The sequence below is a fragment of the Acinonyx jubatus genome, chromosome C1 (assembly GCF_027475565.1).
Source record: "Acinonyx jubatus isolate Ajub_Pintada_27869175 chromosome C1, VMU_Ajub_asm_v1.0, whole genome shotgun sequence".
NCBI lineage: Eukaryota > Metazoa > Chordata > Mammalia > Carnivora > Felidae > Acinonyx > Acinonyx jubatus.
In genome coordinates, this window is record NC_069381.1 from 30266070 (window position 1) to 30285469 (window position 19400).

At 52.2% G+C, this 19400-nt stretch overlaps 1 protein-coding gene across 1 annotated transcript; it reads right to left on the bottom strand.

Moving 5' to 3' along the window:
* Positions 1-257: 257 nt before the first annotated feature.
* On the bottom strand, positions 258-15872 carry HEYL (hes related family bHLH transcription factor with YRPW motif like). The gene is made up of 5 exons (XM_027059566.2): positions 15717-15872; positions 8723-8789; positions 7625-7708; positions 6349-6430; positions 258-3266 (listed from the first exon to the last, which is right to left on the bottom strand). The coding sequence occupies exons 1-5, from the start codon at positions 15794-15796 to the stop codon at positions 2593-2595; spliced, it is 987 nt and encodes a 328-aa protein (XP_026915367.1). The 5' UTR covers positions 15797-15872; the 3' UTR covers positions 258-2592.
* Between the last annotated feature and the right edge of the window lie 3528 nt (positions 15873-19400).

The following is a 19400-nucleotide window of genomic DNA, read 5'->3' on the forward strand; positions in this document are numbered from 1 at the left end:
AGCTTGGATTTTATCTTTGGAATAATAGTGTAATCGAGTAAGGGTTTTATACCAGAGTTGGTATGATATGATTTGCATGTTTAAAGCTCTTTCTGGTTGCCTTGAGAACAGAGTGACAAAGCAAGAGAGAAGCAAGGTGACCTTGTGGAGGGCAGTGATTTGGGGGCAGGTGAAGTGGCCACACCAGGGTGATAGCTGTAGGTTCAGAGAGAAGAGTATTGACTCCAGAGATATTAAGAAGTAGAATCTTTCTGAGGTTTTTAGAAGAACTAAAACAACTTTATTGGATGCCTGCAACAGCCCCAGCAATGGGGTAGGAGTTGGGGACACCAGAAAGGGTTGGGGATAGAAACAAAAGATGCAAGTCCTCAACCCCGGAAACAAATACATAGTCACCAATCCCACCCACCATCTCTTGGGGGAGAATGAACCCAAGGTCAACTCAGATGCTGGAAGTTCTGGGCCATTTCCATCTCATTCGATGGTGTCAACGGACTCTCCTGGAGTTGGGGACTGGAAACATGGAAATGGGCTTTCCATATTCTCGGGCTATCAAGTTGCCAAACTGCAGGATTGTGGCACTGACATGGTGTCAGGGGAGCAGTGAGCCACCAGCTGGGATAGCCAGGGAGACGAGGAAGGGAAGAAGGGAGTCTCGGAGCAGAAGCAGCCCCTCCCGTCCTCTGTGAGAAAGGACAAGTCGGGCTCTGCCTTCTGTCCCCCTCTCCCCGCTCCTGGGAGCCTGCTGACCACCCTGCCCTCCCTGTCGTCTCCCTCAGGAGCACTCTAGGCCGGTGACCCCCTCCTTAAAACGACACCCTCTCTCCCCACTGCTACACACCTCAGATGTATCCAGGAGGACAGAGATCTGATGGACCTAACCCTGAGGACTGAAAGAACACTTCAGCTCTTCATGCCTTCTTGAGGAATTTGCCTTTTTTAAAAGAGATTTCTGGGTCATTTAAATGATCTCTGCCCTCTGCTCTACTTATCTGAAAGGGCTCTCTCCCCCAGGGTTTTAGCAAACCCTATTTCTGAGCCCAAGGACCTCCTCAATTTAGTCTCTGGGGAGGGTAGTTCCATCAAAGGGTGGGGGTGAAAGAATCTTGCCAGGGGTGACATTTGAAGGAAGTATTTAATAACCAGTGCAAATAAGCACCAAGGAATTGCCAGCTGGAGGACCCCATAGTCTTGGGTCTACCAGGCATTAACCAGCATGGGGTCCTGGGGGAAAAGCCACCCAAAGCTACCTGGGGCAGGGGGCCACTTAGAGGCACTCGGGGGATGTGAATACTTGCCAACAAGCACAGAAGTGGTTCTACATTTTTTACAACTGGTCTGGCAGTACTGGTCCAGCTGAATGTCAGTCCTGGGTCTGCCCCAATCTTGTCCAGTCTCTGCTGTTCCACCAGGAATGGTCACCAGGCCATTTGTTCCCTCTCTTAGGCCCAGGCGGAGCTGGGTAATGAAATGGCCTCTGAGCAGAGCCAGCTGCGTGGAATCCTGGGTGAACAGGATCTCAGGCCCTTGACCCACCGTGTGACCTTGAAGGGCCGAGCCGCCTCTGACTGTCCCTCCTCTCACCCCTCCTTGCAGTTATTTTTGTCCAGCCTGACGGCCCTTGGCTATCCCCACAGTCTGGGCTCTGTGAGCCGGATACAAACCAGGCAGCACAAACGTCTGGTGTGGAATCCCAAGAGGGTTCCTCTCTGGGCGCCATCACATGGGAACATGACCTTCCACACTGTGCACCCAACGGGGACCACACATCTGGAGGATGGTGATGGCACGAGAGGCCGGGAGCTGGGTTCTCTTTGCTCAATCCTGGCTCTTGTCTGGGAACGCTGTCCCAGGCCTGCTGGTGAGAACGCCCTGTTTTGGAGTCTTACTGCTGCCCAGAAATCTCCCAGCTCTGTGCAGGGAAGTGTGGGTCAGCTGGAGGGTAGGTGTCTGCAGTGGGGAAGATGGCCCGAGCAGGCCCTGCTGGGCCCCTAATCCCCAGGCCTTGGCCGTGGTGCACAGGGCAGCTGTCCTGTGGTTCACTGCAGTGGGGTGGGCAGGGGCAGACAGGGGTTCTCCAGAGACAACTTTGTGGCCCCTGCTCAGTAACTGTCTCCGGAAGCGAGGCAGACACTACGTTCTGGCCCTGGGGGCCTGGGAAGGCTGCACCAGTCAGTCACTGCTCTGGCCGGGGGGTCTGATCTCTCTAGGCAAGCAATCTGCCCGAGGCCACTGTGCCTTTAGGTGAAAGCTTTGTTCCCAGACCTTAGATTCATGCCTGCTGCCCCCTGTGTGCCCGGGGGGCAGGTAAGAGTCTGGGCAAAGCTAGTGGGGGCCCTCCCACGACTTATCTGTCCAGGTAAGAAATGAGACAAGGCCTCTGAGATCACAACAGCTCCAAGAGAGCTGGGTGGGCAAGCTGGGACAGGCAGTGAGGAGGGGAGATGGGCCAGAGGAGGAAGGGGCGCCTCTGATAGGTGAGGAAGATGCCTTCATACATAGATGAGCCAGGCCAGGAAGCAGGGCAGACGATAGCACTGTTTTTAAAGCTCCTGGAAAAAGAACCCTCCTCACTCCCGGGGAGAAGCCGCCTCAGAAAGCCCCGATTTCAGTGATTTCAGAGACCCAGGAGTGGCAGAGCACAGCTCCTGCTGGCCTCCCAGCAGCCCCTGGGGAAGAAGGCCTGGGGGCAGGAACACCCACATAAGCAGGGGACCCCAGGATGCCAGGGAGCACGGGGGAAGAAGATCGCACGAGGGGTGCCATGTGGCTGCTCCTGGCAGCCCTGATGTTGGGGGCCACGGGGAGGGGGGCAGCGGGCCTCTCCAGGGGGCAGGCCCTCCGGGTAGAAGATGCCCCTCGACTGGGCAGCACATGCCTCCGGGCTGGCAGGACAGTACCAGCGGCTCTGCGCACGGGAGTGGTTCGGAGGGCGGGGATGGGGTAGACCAGAGAGGAGGCGCTGGGGAGGATGGGACCGGGCACTCTTCCCAGGACGGTGAGCTGGCTGCTGGGGGCTGACAGCCCTGGACAGCTATGGAAGAAGGACCAGGGCCAGGCAGGGAAGGCCAGGGGGCCAGCGGGCGTGGGAGAAGGCTCCATCTCAGCTGCGTAGCTGTTGAGGTGTGAGAGAAGACGAATCCGGACAGGGTCTGCACGGCTGCTCGGCCCTTCCAGCACCCCCAGGTACCTGATGACCTCGGTGAGGCACTCCCGAAAACCGATGCTCCGGAAATCAACTGCCAGGGCTCGGGCATCAAAGAATCCTGCAAAGTGAGGCGTGATGAGGGCATGCCAGGTGGGGGACAAGTGCTGATCCTGGGGTCAGGTCTGTGTGACCCTGGGCGTGTCACCTCACCTCTCTGAGCCCTGGTCTCCACACCTGTAAAGTGGGAATAATCACCCCTTCCTGGGGTATCTGGGGTGTGTTGTGAGGACTAAGTGAGTTCACTGAACTATGAAGCAGGATAAAATGTAGAGTATTGTTTTCATCGGAATTCATGATTAAGGCAGAGAAGAAACTTTGCGACCAAGGTACTGTCGTTTAAGTGGACGCTTTGCCAGGTGTGACAGGCCTGTGCACGTAGAGGTGTAGAACACCCCTGCCTGCTGGTGAAGGCGGATGTTGGGAGGTGGCGGCAGCAGCGGTCAGAGCTTGGGGACTCCTCAGAGAAGGCAGCATAATGTCACAGTGAAGCCTGAGGTCTTTGGACCTCAACTTCTCCACTTGACTAGCTGCCTGACTGTGGACAAGCCTCTTAATCTTTCTAAGCCTCAATTTCCTTGGCCGCAAAATGGGCATATAGTGATACTTGCTGTGAAGGTGAAATTAAATGCAACGGTGCACAGAAACAGTCAACGAATTCATCATTTACACCTGACCCTTGAACGACATGGGGTTACGGGCACTGATCCTCCCCCAGTGCAGTCGAAAACCTGAGCAAACTTTTGACTCCCCAGAAACTACCTAGAGTGAGAACCGCCAGAGATAACTTTTTACCGTGATAGCAATTTACTGGAGAGACGAACTGCTCACGCGGAGATGATTAGTGTCACATGGAGTCTTAAGCAGATACTCGCAACACTTGAGCTCACCGCAAGAGCAACAGGAGGTAGCTAGGAAATTATCACAGTAGCACGGTATGTATAAACTACAGCGACTTTTATGCAATTAAGATTATAATGCATCTTCACATTTATATTTCTCTCCACTGCAAATGGCACCATGTGCAGTCTGTAAGTATTTGTATGAGGAAGTTTTGATAAGTTGTAACGTCAATAATAGATGCGTGTCTATTTTACGGTAGCGAATGATAAAACAGACCAGCATCTACATTTATTTCACGCATTCATGACATACCTAACTTTTTCTTATGTTTTCCCAATATTTCTAGGCTATGTGGTGCATCTGCAATTGTTTTTCATACTGTTGCAAATCTCTAAAAAATTTTCTAACACATTTACTGCGAACACTCTGCATAGAAGAGGACCTGTGCTACTCAAACCTGTGTTGTTCAAGGGTCAAGGGCATATTACTGGCTTGGCCCCTGTGGGCATTTGAGTCTGTCCCCTAGCCTGAAGGGCTGTCAGGAAAGCAGGACCCCGCTCTGGTCCTCAGCTGCTGCCATCAGGCTGGGACCCTCTCTTTGGCTGGTTTCAGTGAGGTCTGACCAGGTGGACTGCCCACAGAGGTATTTCATTCTCACTGCCTTTATACCTGCCCCGCTATCAACCACCTTCTGTGCAAAGACAGAATAGCCTCTGTGAGCACTGGCCTCATGACTATGGCAGCAAATATCCGGTCCCTGGTTCATGGCTGAGGCCCCCACAGAGGGACAGCTCTACGGGAGACGATGTTTGGAGTCAGGCCTCCTTGGGGGCAAGACCTTATTGTATACTTAACTATGCGACTTTGAGCAAAACCCTTCAGTTTCTGTGTTTGCTGTTCTTTTTCAACTAACATTTTCTGAGTTCTTATTGAGTACTTAATTTGCATTATCTGATTTAATACTTAGAAAAACCCTGTCATTACTCCCATTTCAGAGATGAGAAAACTGAGGAATAGAGAAGCTAAATCATTTGTCCAACGTAATAGAGCTGGCAAGTCATAGAGCCAACCTCACAATTCATGGGATTCGAATCAACTCAGTTCAGGATTCTAACCCAAAAGCAGTGCTCTAAGCCACATCTCTGTCTTCCCATTAGCCCTTAGCCAGAAAATGGTGATGGCGACAACCCCCAGCCTCGAGATTCTTATAGGAATTGAATGAGATAACGATGGTGAAAGCATTTTGAAACTACAAAATGCTGCCCCAAATATTAGTCACTGTTTTTCTTTTAATTGGGTAACCATAAATGTAGTTTGAAGTGTCTCCCCCACTGGTTGACCGAAATCAGAAGTTTTCACTGTTGCCCATGCATTCCTTTGGCAGAAGTTCTCAAAGCGACCACCTGCATCAGGGTCATCAGGCATGCTTGCTAAACTTGCAAATTCCTAACCTCCAGGCCAGACCTCCTGGCTCAGAATCTCCGGGGTGTGCCCCAGGGCTGCCTGCCCCTAGATGATCCTGCGCAGTTCACTGAAGCTTGAGAAGCACCAGGCTGGGTCAATTAAAATGCAACTGTCCCCTCCAAAGGTAGCAAGTTAAGGTTTTAGGACTTAGGTTCTTGTGTCAAGGTCTGTGGAGCTTTCCAGCTTTCTCGGTTGTGAAATCACCAAAAAATACAGTGAGGCTTAGTCTTTTGAAAGCCACAGTTCCATGACTTCACTGTAATGCACCAGCTCAAAGTAACGGAATGAGTTACAATTCTTTGCTACCACAATCCCACGACCGACCGATCTTGAACTGTGAGCATGACATACAATCCCAGCACTGCTGAGGACACACTATTACCCCAGCACTAGCCCAGAAGGCACCCCAGTGAACATCTGTGGCTAAAAATCTCAGGCAGGCCCCACCCAGGGGTTCAACTGGGATCCCAGTGAGAATGAGTTCATTCAGGCTAATGCTTAAGGAGGGTGGGGGCTAAGGGTGGGGAAGCCAGAGGGGGGCTAAGGGTGGTGAAGCCAGTCTGTGTAGGAGAGCTCCTCCAAGGGCTAAGGCTGGAAGGAGTGGAGTTGAGAACAAGGTTGGGACACATGGGGACACTGACAGTGGAGAGGGCGATACTGAAAGGAGAGAGACAGGCTTTGTGGCTGCTCCACCTGGACCTGCTTTAGCCCCACCATAGACTGTGAGCTCCATGAGGGCAGGGACCCCATCTGCTTTGCTCACCAGTGGATCCCCAGGGCCTCGCCCCCACATATTTGTTGCTTGAATGACTCATGGGAGAGAAAAGCATCAGTACCTGTCCCACCAGTGGCGTGGAGCATTTTCAAGTGATCCACTGTCATCTGCAGGACCTCGGCCTTCTCCAGCTTGGAGGAGCCCTGTGTGCGCAGAGGACAGAAGTGTGAAGGCTTCCAGCTGACCTCTCTCTCACTTCCCGGAGGCGTCAGCAACCTCACCAGCTCAAGGTCGTCCTCCCACTCCACCACTGCCAGCCTTTAGGCTTCTGCTTTGGCCAAGGCGCCCAGCCGAATAGATTCTCTTCAGGTCTCATTTTCATCCGCCCGCCCGCTGCACTGTTGAGCGTCCCTCCTGCAACGTCCCCCCTTCCCTTGACTTCCACAACACCCTGTGTTCTTGCTTCTTCTTCCACCTGGCTCTTGCTCACTAGACACACTCTCCCTGGGAGGTCTCGTATGTGACCTCCATGACAGTGCACCGTCACTGGAATGCCACTCCTGAGTGCCCATCTGCCTTCTAGACCAGCTTTCCTGGGAATCAACTCCACACCCACCACGCCCGAGATCTAGCTCATCATCTTAGCCCCACAGCGCTTGCTCCTCCTCTATTCTCTCTTGAGCAATGATTCCTAAGCGTCCAGCATCACCTGATCTCCCAAGTGAAGCCTGAGTGTCAGACTCTCCACGTAAGTTCTTGAGGGCAGGTACCAGGTCTAGGTCTAGCTGGGCCTGTGAAAGTTTGAGTGAACGAACGTCTGTGGAATGACTGACTTCTTCTCAGGAAGAAAGGCACATGACCCATGACCATGCCTTGGAGCACAGGGTAGAGAATCTTCCAGGCAGTCTGATTGGTTTAACTGTCTGGCTTCCACTGTAGTCTTCCTCTTCCACAGGTGCAACGGCAGGGGGCTCGCTCCCCGGGTAGCCTGTTCCACTTTCAAATGGCTCTGGGACTGTCAGTAGCACAGAGGGGCTAGGGGGCTTTAGAACCAAACACAGTTCGGTGTTCCCATTCCGTTCTGCTATTTACTTAGCTGTGTGATCTAGTGAGAGTTACTTTACCTCTCTGTGCTTCAATTTCCTTACCCGTGCCATGGGCATAATAATCCCTACCCTTTGGGATCATGGGGTGATGGACACAGAGCCACAACATCTGAGACGCCACAGTAAATACAAATTTCCATTCCCCTTATCCCTGGCCAGTGACAGATATCAGTACACAAAACCCCAGCACCTCAGGCAGCTGCCACCAATCAGTAAGACATGCCATGAAAAATGGACCTTATCTGCCACCTGCATGGTACTTCCTCTAGCACAATGGGGAATGTCACACACCTGTTTCTCAAAGGCAGTGGGGACCAAGCGTCGCAGTTCAGAAAGGCTGCTGTTGATGCGGTCCCGGCGCCGTTTCTCTATAATCTAAAAAACAACGACAGGAATTTACTTGCAGCCACTTCACCAGTTTCCAACGTGCTTGGATGACCACTGACTCATAGTTAAAATATTGTGAAGGAGAGAAGTCTAGTCTTACTTTATGGAGGAGGAAACTGAGGCTCGGAGAGGAGCAGTGACTTGCCTAAGGTCACATAAGAAGGAAGTGCAAAGCTGGGAGTAGAACTCAGATCTCTTGTCTTGGTCTGTTGGGGTGCTATTCAAAATGCTTAACCACTGTACATCAGGGTACCGACCAGTCAGAACAGGGACACCAGCCCCCGCGTGGGAGCAGTTCCTGGAGGTTCCTGCAGGTCGAGGTCACCTCCTCAGTTGCTGGGTCATGAAGAGGCTTTGCTTCCAGTCCGGAAGACCTTCCATTCACACTCATTCTCACCTCACCAGACTGGTAGCAGAATGCTGACAGTGGGGCAGACATTATGACCCCCATTTTACAGATAAAGATAAGGGCTGGAAGGAAGTGGTTTGCCTCAGTGAGTGGCAGGGCTGGTCTCTGCCACATTCCAGGTCTTGGGACTCCCAGGGCAGAAGCATAGCCGCATCCTGGGAGAGAAGGGGGTGCCGGGATAAGACGGCCAATAGCAAACCCGGGAGCTTCCTTCTCTATCCCCCTGCCCTACCCCTTGGCACGCAGTGAGGAAATGAAAATTCTGGGCTCAGAGAGTAGAGACAGAAGGCTGGAATAAATAATAAAGCCTAACTGTGTGTCAGGTGTGGTTCTGGGCGCATTATATTAACTCAGTCGTCAAAACAGCCCTTTGAGGTAGGCACTGTCATTTTTTCAGTGACACAGTTGAAGAAATGAGGCACCGAGAGGTTGAGTGGCTTGCCCAAGGCCACTCCGCTAGCCACTGGCAGAGCCAGAATTTGCACTCAGGCAGTCTAGATTGGTTGATATTTCCGACCAGGGTTCTCTGGGCTGGGCCCCTGGGGACCCAGGGCAAAAATTTGCCGGGCGACTCCGCGGAGACAGACACTCACCCCTCTGCGTTTCTTCCTAGCTTGCATCTGCGAAGGGCTCGGGGTGGACAGCGGCCTGGCCATCTGGCTGCAGACGAAGAAGAGAAAGGCTGATTTTTCAGAGCTCAGGGACCATCTCCCTGGCCTGGGCTGACCTTGGAGGAGGCGGGGATGTGGGCGGGCAGAGCCCCCTCCCAGACAGCCGTGGTCTCCCAGGCGGCTCAGGGCTCCCAGGCCGGGAAGTGGCGCAGGGCAGGCGTGGGTGGGGGCCCATTGCTCCCCCGGCCAAGTCCCCCCTGCGCTCGGTTTCCTGCACTAGGGTCGCGCGGCGGCTGGGGCCGCGAGGGGCTGGGGGGGGGGGGGTGGGTGCTGGGCTCTCGGCCCGACCCCCCTCGGCCTCGCCCCCTGCCCCTCGCCGCGGGCGTCGGGGAACCGCAGCCGGCCTCGGGGCTCCTGCAACCCGATCCCGGGCGGGGCGGGCGAGGGCGCGGGCGGCGGCGGCGGGGCAGGGCCGGCGGGTTGGGTTTCAGAGAGAGCCGCTGGGAAGAGCGTGGAAAGAGCAGATGCCGCCGCTTCCCACGGGCCGGGCGCGCCCGCCGGCCGCCCTCCGCCCCGCCGGCAGCTGCCGCCTCCTCCCACGCAGCGCGGCCCGGGGGAGGGGGAGGGGGCATCTGGGTCACAGGCCCCCTCGGACTCTTGGGATGCCGCGAAGGCCCCGGGCCCGCATCGCGTCGGCCTCGCTTCGCAGGTCTGGCACAGGATGGATGTTTGCTCGCACCCGGGAGTCCCCGTCACCCGGAAGAGGCTCAGCCCCGGGGGGTCTTTCCTGCCCAGACTGACCAAAATCTTCTGCAGCCCAACTGCTCGCCCCCCTAACGGTTTCCTGCTTAGAGGTTCTTCTGGAATGGAGGGGATTCGTAGAGTTACACTGAGGACCATTCATTTGGCCAACACCCTGGAGGCCCCATTCAAGTCCCGCGCTGGCCTAGATGCGCGGTCGGCCAGGTCCCAGCGCTCCAGACGCTCAGCTCCCGGAGTGGCCGGGGAGGCGGAGAGTGTGAGATGCCCTATCAACAAATAACTTTAGACGAGGTGACTCCCCTGCCATTTCAGAATGCAAAATGCCACCCACATGAACAGGCACCCATGAGCTTGCCTCGTCCTCCCTCTCCCCCTCTCCTGTCTCCCCTGGGCCCCCATCTCAGCGAAGGCACCCATCTCCCAGGTCTACAAGGCTACCTGGCTACCACTTTAAAAAAATTTTTTTTAACATTTTTATTTATTTTTGAGAGACAGAGGGCGAGCTGAGGAAGGGCAGAGAGAGAGGGATACCCAGAATCCAAAGCAGGCTCCAGGCTCTGAGCTTGTCAGCACAGAGCCTGACGTAGGGCTTGAACTGGGAGATCATGACCGGAGCTGAAGTCGGACGCTTAGCCGCTCAACTGACTGAGCCACTCAGGTGTCCCTTACCACTTTTGATTCTTCTTCTGTCCTCACCCGCTTATCCAAACGTGCCCATTCTGTGTCTAAGACACATCTCACCTCTATCCTCCTTATCTCCACCACTGCTCTGAGGATCAAACCTCTATCATCTCTCACCTGGATGGCTGCAAGACCCTACAAACAGGCACAGTGCTCATTTAAATGTACATCTGATCTTGTCACTCTCTTAAAACTCCTCAGGCTCTCAAAAATAAATAAACGTTAACATTAAAATATATATATATATATATATATATATATATATATATATATAATAAAAAGGGCACTTAAAAAAAAAATATATATATATATATAAAGGGGCACAGTCAGTTAAGTGTCCAACTTCAGCTCAGGTCATGATCTCACAGTTGATGGGTTCAAACCCCGCATTGGGCTCTGTGCTGACAGCTCAGAGCCTGGAGCCTCCTTTGGATTCTGTGTCTCCCTCTCTCTCTGCCCCTCCCCCACTTGTGCTTTGTGTCTTTCTCTCTCTCTCAAAAATAAATAAACATTAAAAAAAAAAAAACCCTCCTCAGGGCCTTCTCAATGCTTTTAGGATCAAGACCACTGTTTTTCAGGTGGCCCAGCTGGCTCCTGTCACCTCCTAGACTCAACTCTCTTTTGTTCTGTGTGCTCCAGCCTGCGGATGCCCTAACTTGTTCCTGTGGTTACACACACTGTTCCCTAGCCTAAAATTCTCTAGGGCATGCTGTCTCCCCACCTCCAAGCCCAAGCCCCTTTGCCTAGTACCTTCTCCCACTGTTCAAATCTCAACTCAGATTTTATCTTCCTGGGGGAGCCTTCTTGCCATCTTCCCTCCCACTAGATAGCCCCTGCTCTACCCTCTCCTAGCATCCTGCATTCACAGCATGTATTGCTCATTTGTTGTTTTTTGTTTATATGATTATTTGATTAATGTCTATCTCTCCACCAAGTGCATAAGCTCCCTGAGGTCACGAACCATGTCTGGCTCATTCACTATTGTAGCCCCAGTACCCAACAGTGCTTGGAACAGGGCAGAGCTCATGGTTGAGCTCCCTCCTCTTGCCCTTGTCCTTGGCATCACTGGGGAACAGAGAAGTGACAGCATAAAAGCTACCTGCTAGGCCTTTGTGGAATGGGCACCTGTGTGGCTCATGAGGAAGGTGCCAGCCCAAGTGACTACCCTCCTGGCATGAGAGGTTAGATCATCTTCGTCAGCTGCTCAAAGAAAGAAGGTTGCAGGAGAGTCCACATCAACATTGATCAAATCCCACTGCTGTGTCCCTGGCTTTGTCCAGCTACGTCTGGAAAAGGATATCTCCATCCAGACATCCGGATGAGAAGGGCCGGTAAGAGGCCTATGAAGCTCCTGGGAAGGATGGCCCAGCAAGCTGGGTCTAGGGCTCCGACAGCCAGATCCTGAGGTCTGGAGGGCACCGTGTTTACAAAGCTACACTCAGGACAAGCCCCAAGAGTCAAGGGATACTAAAACATGGCCTTTGTCCCCCCTAGGCTGGATAAGGAGTCTCCAGGGGTATTGGGTTAGCACTGCGCACGTCACTGCCCCTCAGCCTGATCCCTCCTCAGGGACCATCTGTCAGAGGCTGACGCACCCCTTTCAGGGCATGGTGGCTTTGCTATCTCTTTTTCCACTCACTCGGTCACTTGTTCTCTGCGGTATTATCCCTCTTCCCTGACTCCCATATCTCACAGCCAAACTTCACTTCACAGTTGTCTTGGCATTACTACATATCTTTCCCTCCTTCAAGCCTAACAAAAGCCCCATTTTACAGATGAGTATGCTGAGCCTTGGAGACCTAAGGCAGCTTGCCCAGCCTATGCAGCTGCTAAGGAGCAAAGCCAGCATAGGAATCCATGTCTTCTGGCCCCAAATTCAGCATTGTTTTCCCTCTTGATTCCTATTTCCTGTCTGTCTGAATAGCCCTCCAGTCCCCTTATCCTTAAAGCTCCCAAGAGCTCAACCAGAGCTCACTTCCAGGCTGTGATCTGGCCCTGACATTGGGGGGAGGTGTGAGAGTTTCTTGTCTGCGAGTCTGAAAATAAGGCAGATTTTCACAGACCCAGAGAAGATATGCTGACCATCAAGATCTGCTCCATGGGCCTCGAGTGGTCCCTAGCCTGATTTCTGGGGAGGTCTCTTGGGGGGCGGGCAGATTTCAAGGTGGTCTGGCTGCCAGTCCTGACTGCCCTCAACACCCATTCTCGGTTTCCCCCTCGGGAACTCTCCCCGTGGAACCCTTGCAGGTGACCCCACTCATTTTGCATCAGCCAAAGAAAGGCAGGATCACAATGTCCCCCAATGAAGGGATTTCAGGGAGTGCTGAGCCCCCTTGTAAAATAAGGAAACTCTGAGAGGGGAAGGGTCTGTTCCAGGCCACACAGCAAATTAGAGGAAATTCCAGAACTGGAGCCAAGTCTATTGGCTTTTAATCCAGTATTGTCACCCCCCCCCCATGTGTGTCACTCCCTCACGTGTGTCACACAGCCAGTACTCCTTGTTCTAGACAGTACTTCCACATTCACTTATCTCAGGTATTGCACAACAGCCTTGTGAATTAAGTAGTATTGGGGCTATTTCACATTAGGAAAAATAATCATTTGATAGATGGAGTGACAGAGACACAAAGAATTCAGAATCGTGCCTAGTAAGTCTTCAGACTTCTAGTCTTTTCATTAGACCATTCTGCCTCTTGAACATGGCATCTTCCAACTACATGGCAATCCCTTCGAGAGCAGCACTTGCCAGAAGCTACCTTGGGCCAAATCAGAGAGCTGTGCCCTTTAGATACATTATCTCATCAAAGGCTCACCCTGTGAGGTAGGTATTAGCATACCAGTGTTGTAAGGGAGAAAATGGAGGTTCAGAAATGCCCAAGTTAATGGTGGTGAGAATCAAACTCAGGTCTATCTAACTTCAAAGGCCACCATGTGCCCTAAATCATGTAGGAAAGACCCACAGACCTTGACCCAGTGCCTGCCATATGACAGGTGCTCACTGAATGTTCACAGAGAGGGTGAGGGGAGAGAGGCTATACTCTCATGTGTCAGGAGGCTGGGTTCAGATAGGAGTGATTTTCTTATATGGGGCAAGATGCCATCACTAGGCAGATGCCCACAGGGACAACAGAATACACCCTGCTCCTTATTCTCACATCTCTGAGTTGGGGGGGGGGGGGATTTGCGCCCTGCCTCTGACCCCAGGGAAGTTGGCTGCCCCAGTCCTGTGGCCCTTGCCACTGTTTATCTGACTTTCTTTGTACATGAAGCTCTTCTCTGAGAATTCCCTGAGGGCAGAGGCTTAGCAGGATACATCTGGGTCCCCCATGCCCAGCCCAGGGTCTGGGCCACAGCAGGCATCGTTCAACACTCCCTGAATTGAAGCATTGATGTCTGCTGGGGGGAGGGCCCTTTGGTGAGTGCTACAAAGAGGGGTCTATAAGTCAGCCTCTGCCAGATGTCCAACTGCTTTCTCTGCTCTGAGGGGGTCTGCTCCTCTAAGAATCTAGACAGTGTCTAAAAATGGGCTCTGGCTAAAAGCACAAAATGCTGTATAGGAAAAATCTACCCACTGATCCTTTATGCCATTGCCCAAATGCCACCACCTTCAAGAAGCCCTCCCTGATGCCTCTGGTTGTAAGTGACCCCTCCCTGCTTGGGTGCTCTCACAGCCCACAGTCTGTCTCTCCTTCTGTCTTCTATCCTATCCATGGTCTTTGTGTGACCTGGCAGGTCACTGGCCAGGCTGCAAATTCTTAGAAGACAGAGCTGGCTCTCTGGCATCGATTTCGTCCCTCTGATTCATGAAGACCCAATGACATTGAATTTGAGACCCCCCTTCCACCAGCAGCACATGGAGCTGGGCCCTTCCCTGCTGCTAGCAGGCCCGGACTCAGAGAATTGCTTCTCTAAATAGCAGTTTCTGCTAAACAATTTAAGAAAGCTAATAAGTTGCATAGGAAATTATATCATATACCCCAAAACCTAATTAATGTACAGGATGCAAGGGGGTTATCTATTGACTTACCTCCTGTTATAAACTATAAATACTTGGAAGCTGGTGGCCTTTTACAAGGATTTGTGATTGAGGTAGGATATCCTGGTCTCAGAAAACTGAAGTCATTGAAATTATGAAATGCCCTCAAAAACATCCCTAAGAAGGAGCTGAATCAATCTTTCTTTCTTTCTTTCTTTCTTTCTTTCTTTCTTTCTTTCTTTCTTTCTTTCTTTCTTCTGAGCATGCTGGAGTGCCAGTGGAGGGGGAGGGAGAGGGAGGGGGGAGAGGGGGAGAGGAGGAGAGGGAGAGGCAGAGAGTGAATCTCAAGCAGACTCTACGCCCAGTGTGGAGCCCAACTGGGGGCTCAATCTCAGGACGCTGAGATCATGACCTGAGCCGAAATCAAGAGTAGGACACTTAACTGACTGAGCCACCCAGGCACCCCCTGAGTCCTCCTTTCAGATCTATTCTAGAGAGTCAGGTTTGGATGAGCCAGGAGAGATCAGATAGCCCTCTCTCTTTCCCACTCCATGATTCCTCCTTTATTTTTTTGATGAGGAAACAGGCTCAGAAAGAAAAAATAATGGTCCAAGTTCACGTGGTGAGTTGGTGGCAGATTTGGGGCTGGGACCCAGGCCCACAGACTCCCACTCAGTCCCTGCCTCTCTTTCAGGGCTCTGGGTATCACATGTTGGGTGCCTGACATGAATTAAATACTTGCTATGTGCTAAGCCCTGTGCTAAGCTCATGACATACACTATCTTATTGATTTTCCCAATAAACCTGAGATAGGTTATATTGTTTATAACCATTTTACTGACGAGGAAACTGAAGCTTAGATTGTTCACAGAACTGGGAGAAGTAGCAGAACTGTACAAGTGCCATTTGTTCTACAAGTCTGAAGCAAGTCAGAATATTTAGAGCTGAAATACATTGGCAGCAGGGTGTGCAGTAGAAAGAGTGTTGGAATTGGAGTCTCCGCCCTCGCACTGACAAGTCAGCTATTATTTTCTTCAGTACCAAAGCCTTAATTCCAAAGTCCAATTTGCTCAAGGGAGGGGAGGTTTCCCTTCCCCCTGGAAGCGTTTTGTGTACTGCATGAAAAGTGCACCCAAGCTAGGGTAGAATTGAAAAAGTACGGCTATTCTGCCTACTCAGGCAGATTCTGGACCGGGGTGTGTGATACCAATAGTCTATGAAGGTTTCCTAAAATCCTCAGGGAAATCTCCTCCAAGAGCCTCAGCCTGGCACTTCCACGCAAGGAGGATCACCAACTGGGCACGGCATCCCGGAGCTGAACTCCACTTCCATCCCGACACCCTCAGCCCTGAATGGCCCAGAGCGCAGAAGATCCAGACACTCGTGCGTGTCACGGCCCACGCTGCACAAGTGTCCCCGCCTCCCACCCTCACCCCTACCCCACACACACCTGCGGGCAGTCGCCCACACCTGCATCTCCCGGGGCCATACGGAAGACGAGTCCTGGGCCCGCTGAACCCGTCCAGGCACTCCCAGTATCCCCATCCCGGCCCTCACCTCAGCTCGCCCTCGCGGCCCACGTCGATGGGTCCGTCGGACTCGCTGTCAGAGCCGCTCGGTTCCCTGGGCCGCTTCATGGCCAGCGCTGGCTCCAGGTCTCCGCGCGGCGGTGCGGGCTACCGGCCGGGAAGTCGGGCCCCGCCCCGGCCCCGCCCCGGCCCCGCCTCAGCCCCGCCCAACCCCGCCGCCCTTTCCCAGGGCCCTCTCCTGCGCCGCAGCCCCTGGCGCCCCCGCGCCCCCTCGCCCCCGCGGTGACGCGCAGGCCGAGCCGTGGGAAGGCCCCGGGCGGTCACCGCCCCCTCCGACGGCTGGGAGGTCCGGCTCCGTTCCGCAGTCCTGGCCGCCGCGCGCTGGGTGGCCTTGGGCAGGTGCCCTTGGAGCCCCCCGCCCTCCCCGGGAAGCCAGGGGTCCCCGTCCGTCCCTGGTCTGAGCGGGGCGCTGCGGGCGCTGCGGGTCTGCCCCAGTTTTTGCAAGCGTCGAGCCCACCGGCTCCTGCCTCCTGGCGTTCTGGAGGAGGCAGACACTTCGGGTTTGGTGAGGTTGGTGGGGGTGTCTGTGGCCTGATCTTCGACAAGAATCTCCCAGCAGCTTTTCCCATAGGGATACAAAGCAAGTGGAATGTGTGTGCTGGAGGGGGGAGGAAAGGCTCTAACATGAGAAGAGGCTGTCATCCCCGCCAAGAATGGCTGAGGTTGTGCCTGCGCCACCCGAGCAGAACAGCTCAGGCCAAGAGAACCAGACTGGATGGTGGGGGTGGTGGGTGTCCCTGGGAATCAGTTTCCAGTTCACCAGAGGCATTACTGGCCTGGGAGGCCAAGAGTGCCAGGAGAGGGCTCATTCTCCAAGCTGTGGCAGGGCCTCAAAAAGGGGGGTGGGGAGGTACTCTCCAGCCTCCCTTCCTGGGTCTCCTCAAGAGCAGGGAGGAGGAGATGGGAAGGTCTTGATGTGGTGGGTCAGACACCAGAGGTCTCTCCCCTTGACCTGCCCACAAGGACAAAGAGAAAGCCACCCCTTCACTTGGGAGAATAGGATTGTTCATCTGAGAATAACTGTGCTTTCACCCCCACAGCAAAACCTGCTTGGGGACACTTGGTTAGGGTAGTGTGAAATAACATTCCTGTGCCCCCTTCCACACACGTTCACAGACACAACCACGTGGCCAAGTACACAAACGCATACACACTCTGATACACGGGTAGCAGGAGCAGTTTGCACCTGCAGCCTGTGTTTCCTCTTCTTTAGGAGGCCCTGGTGGTCACCCCAGCCACACCTCTGGTCTCTTATTCCAGGTGCCCTCAAGCACTCACATGCCTTCTGTGGATATATACTAGTGGGGTGGAAATCTCAACCGACACAGAAGTTGCACAATCCATGCACCACTATGCATTCCCTGGAAAGGCAGAAATCAAAGATGCCACCAGATAGCTGCCCTGTGAAATGACTCAGACTGCAAGGCTTGGCAGTGGAGCAGATTTACAGGGGAAGGTCAAGGGCTCTGTTGAGGGCATGTTCATGGGAGATGCCCCAGGTCCTCAAAATGGGATGCACAGTTAAAGAGGGGGTCTGGAGCTCAGAAAAGAGGTCTAAGCTGGATACTTAAATCTGGAAGTCATAATGTAATAGGTGGCACATAAAAGCTACAGGAGTGGACGGATTACCCAGAGAGAAAGTGTGGGTGGAGACAGAGCGAAACAGTTAACAGGGAGCTACTCACAACACCTGAAACTGTTTTGTAAGTACTAACTCATTTCATTCTGGACAGCTCTATAAAGTGGTAATATTATTATCATCCCCACTTTACAAATGAGAAACACTGAGAGGACCGGAAGTAAATGGAAGGACTGGAATTCAACAAGAGAATTGGGTTCCAGAACCAAACCATTAGGCTTTATTCCCTTGTATAGCTCTTAAACATCAGGCTCTGTAATCTGGTACTGAGTCTAGAGTTACGCCATCAATATAATAGCCACGAGACACATGTGGCTACTAAGCACTTGCAACGTGGCTGGTCTAAATGACTATGTGTAGTAAGTGTGAAGTACACACCAGAATTGAAAGAGAGAGAGAAAAGAAAGGAAGGAAGGTAGAAGGGAAAGAAGGAAAGAAATCCCATTGGTCTCTTTAGAGAGGGAGGCAAACCATAAAAGACTCTTAAATGCAGAGAACAGGGGTGCCTGGGTGGCTCAGTCGGTTAAGCGTCCAACCGACTTCAGTTCAGGTCATGATCTCATGGTCTGGTCTGTGGGTTCAAGCCCCGGGTTGGGCTCTGTGCTGACAGCTCGGAGCTTGGAGCCTGCTTCGAATTCCGTGTTTCTCTCTCTTTCTGCCCCCTCCCCCACTCACGCTCTGTCTCTCTCTCTCTCTGTCTCTCTCTCTCTCAAAAATAAATTAAAACATTAAAAAAAATTAAATACAGAGAACAAACTGAGGGTTGATGGGAGTGGGTTAAGGAGGCATTAAGGAGGGTACTTTTTAGGATGAGCACCGGGTGTCATACTTAAGGGAGAATCACTTCAGGGTTCTACTCCTGAAGCCAAGACTACACTGTATGTGAACTAACTTGAGAATTAAAAAAAAAAAAAATCTCATTGATATCTTTAATATTGACTCACATGTTAAAACGATAATATATATATATATATATTGGATTAAATAAAATACTAAAATTAACTTTGCTTCTTTTCTTTTTCTTTTTTTTAAATTGGCTACTAGAAAAAATGTTGTATATGCAACTCTCATTATATTTCTATTGGGCAGTGCTAATCTAGTGCAGGGTTACTTGACCTTGGCACGATTGGCATTGGAAAACTATTGGGGGGGGAGTTTGTTCTGTGCATCACAGGATGTTTAGTAACATCTCTGGCCTCTACTCACTAAATGCCAGTAGTACCTACACCACTTAAAAATGTCCCTAGATAGTACAAAATGTCCCCTAGAGGAGAAACCACTGCTGGCTGAGACCACTGGTCTAAAGAAAGTCCAACATTTGGGCTTTGAGTGGAAGAGAAAGAGCTGCCAAAGGAGACTGGGAAGGAACAGCCAAGGAGGTGGAGGAGAGCCAAGGGGGGTGTTACAGCAGCCAAAAGAGTGTTTCAAGTACTTGGTCATGATCCTTTAAAATGTCAGTCAAGTCACGTCACTCCCTGCTGAGAACCATCCATAGGTTTGCCATTACATTCAGAATAAATGCCAACTGCTTACCATGGCCTCTACATAGGGTGACTATATAATTTAGCATCTAAACCTAGGGCACCCTTGAGAGTGAAAGGAGGCAATAGTAGTAACTATGCCGGGACAGCCCAAGGCATGCAGATGTGTATGGTCATCCTAAGCTCTGGTCCCTGCCCTTGCCTTGCTCACTCAGCTACTAGAACCTTCTTGATGCTCCACCAAGATTTCAGGTTTGTTGCTACCACATGGCTTTACGTTTGTTGTTCCCTCTACCTGGAACCCTCTTCCTCCAGATCTTCTTAGATTACCTCACTTTGTTCAGGACTTTACTCAAACATGACATCCTCACAGAGGATCCTCCTGACCTCCTATCTAAAATAGCCACCAATCCCCTAGTCATTCTGTGTCCCCTCCCTCACTTCATCTTACTTTGCAGCATCTATTAATGTCACTGCCATTATATTATGTATGTTGATATATTTGTTTAAGTGATCCCTACACCCAGTCTAG

What these genes read in the sequence shown, in the direction of transcription:
- HEYL (XM_027059566.2), bottom strand. Translation starts at nt 15,796, where the DNA reads ATGAAGCGGCCCAGGGAACCGAGCGGCTCTGACAGCGAGTCCGACGGA. An exon ending in CTAGGAAGAAACGCAGAGGG is followed by an intron (nt 7,709 to 8,722) that starts GTGAGTGTCTGT and finishes GTTGTTTTTTAG; the next exon opens with ATTATAGAGAAACGGCGCCG. An exon ending in CCACTGCCTTTGAGAAACAG is followed by an intron (nt 6,431 to 7,624) that starts GTGTGTGACATT and finishes CTGCGCACACAG; the next exon opens with GGCTCCTCCAAGCTGGAGAA.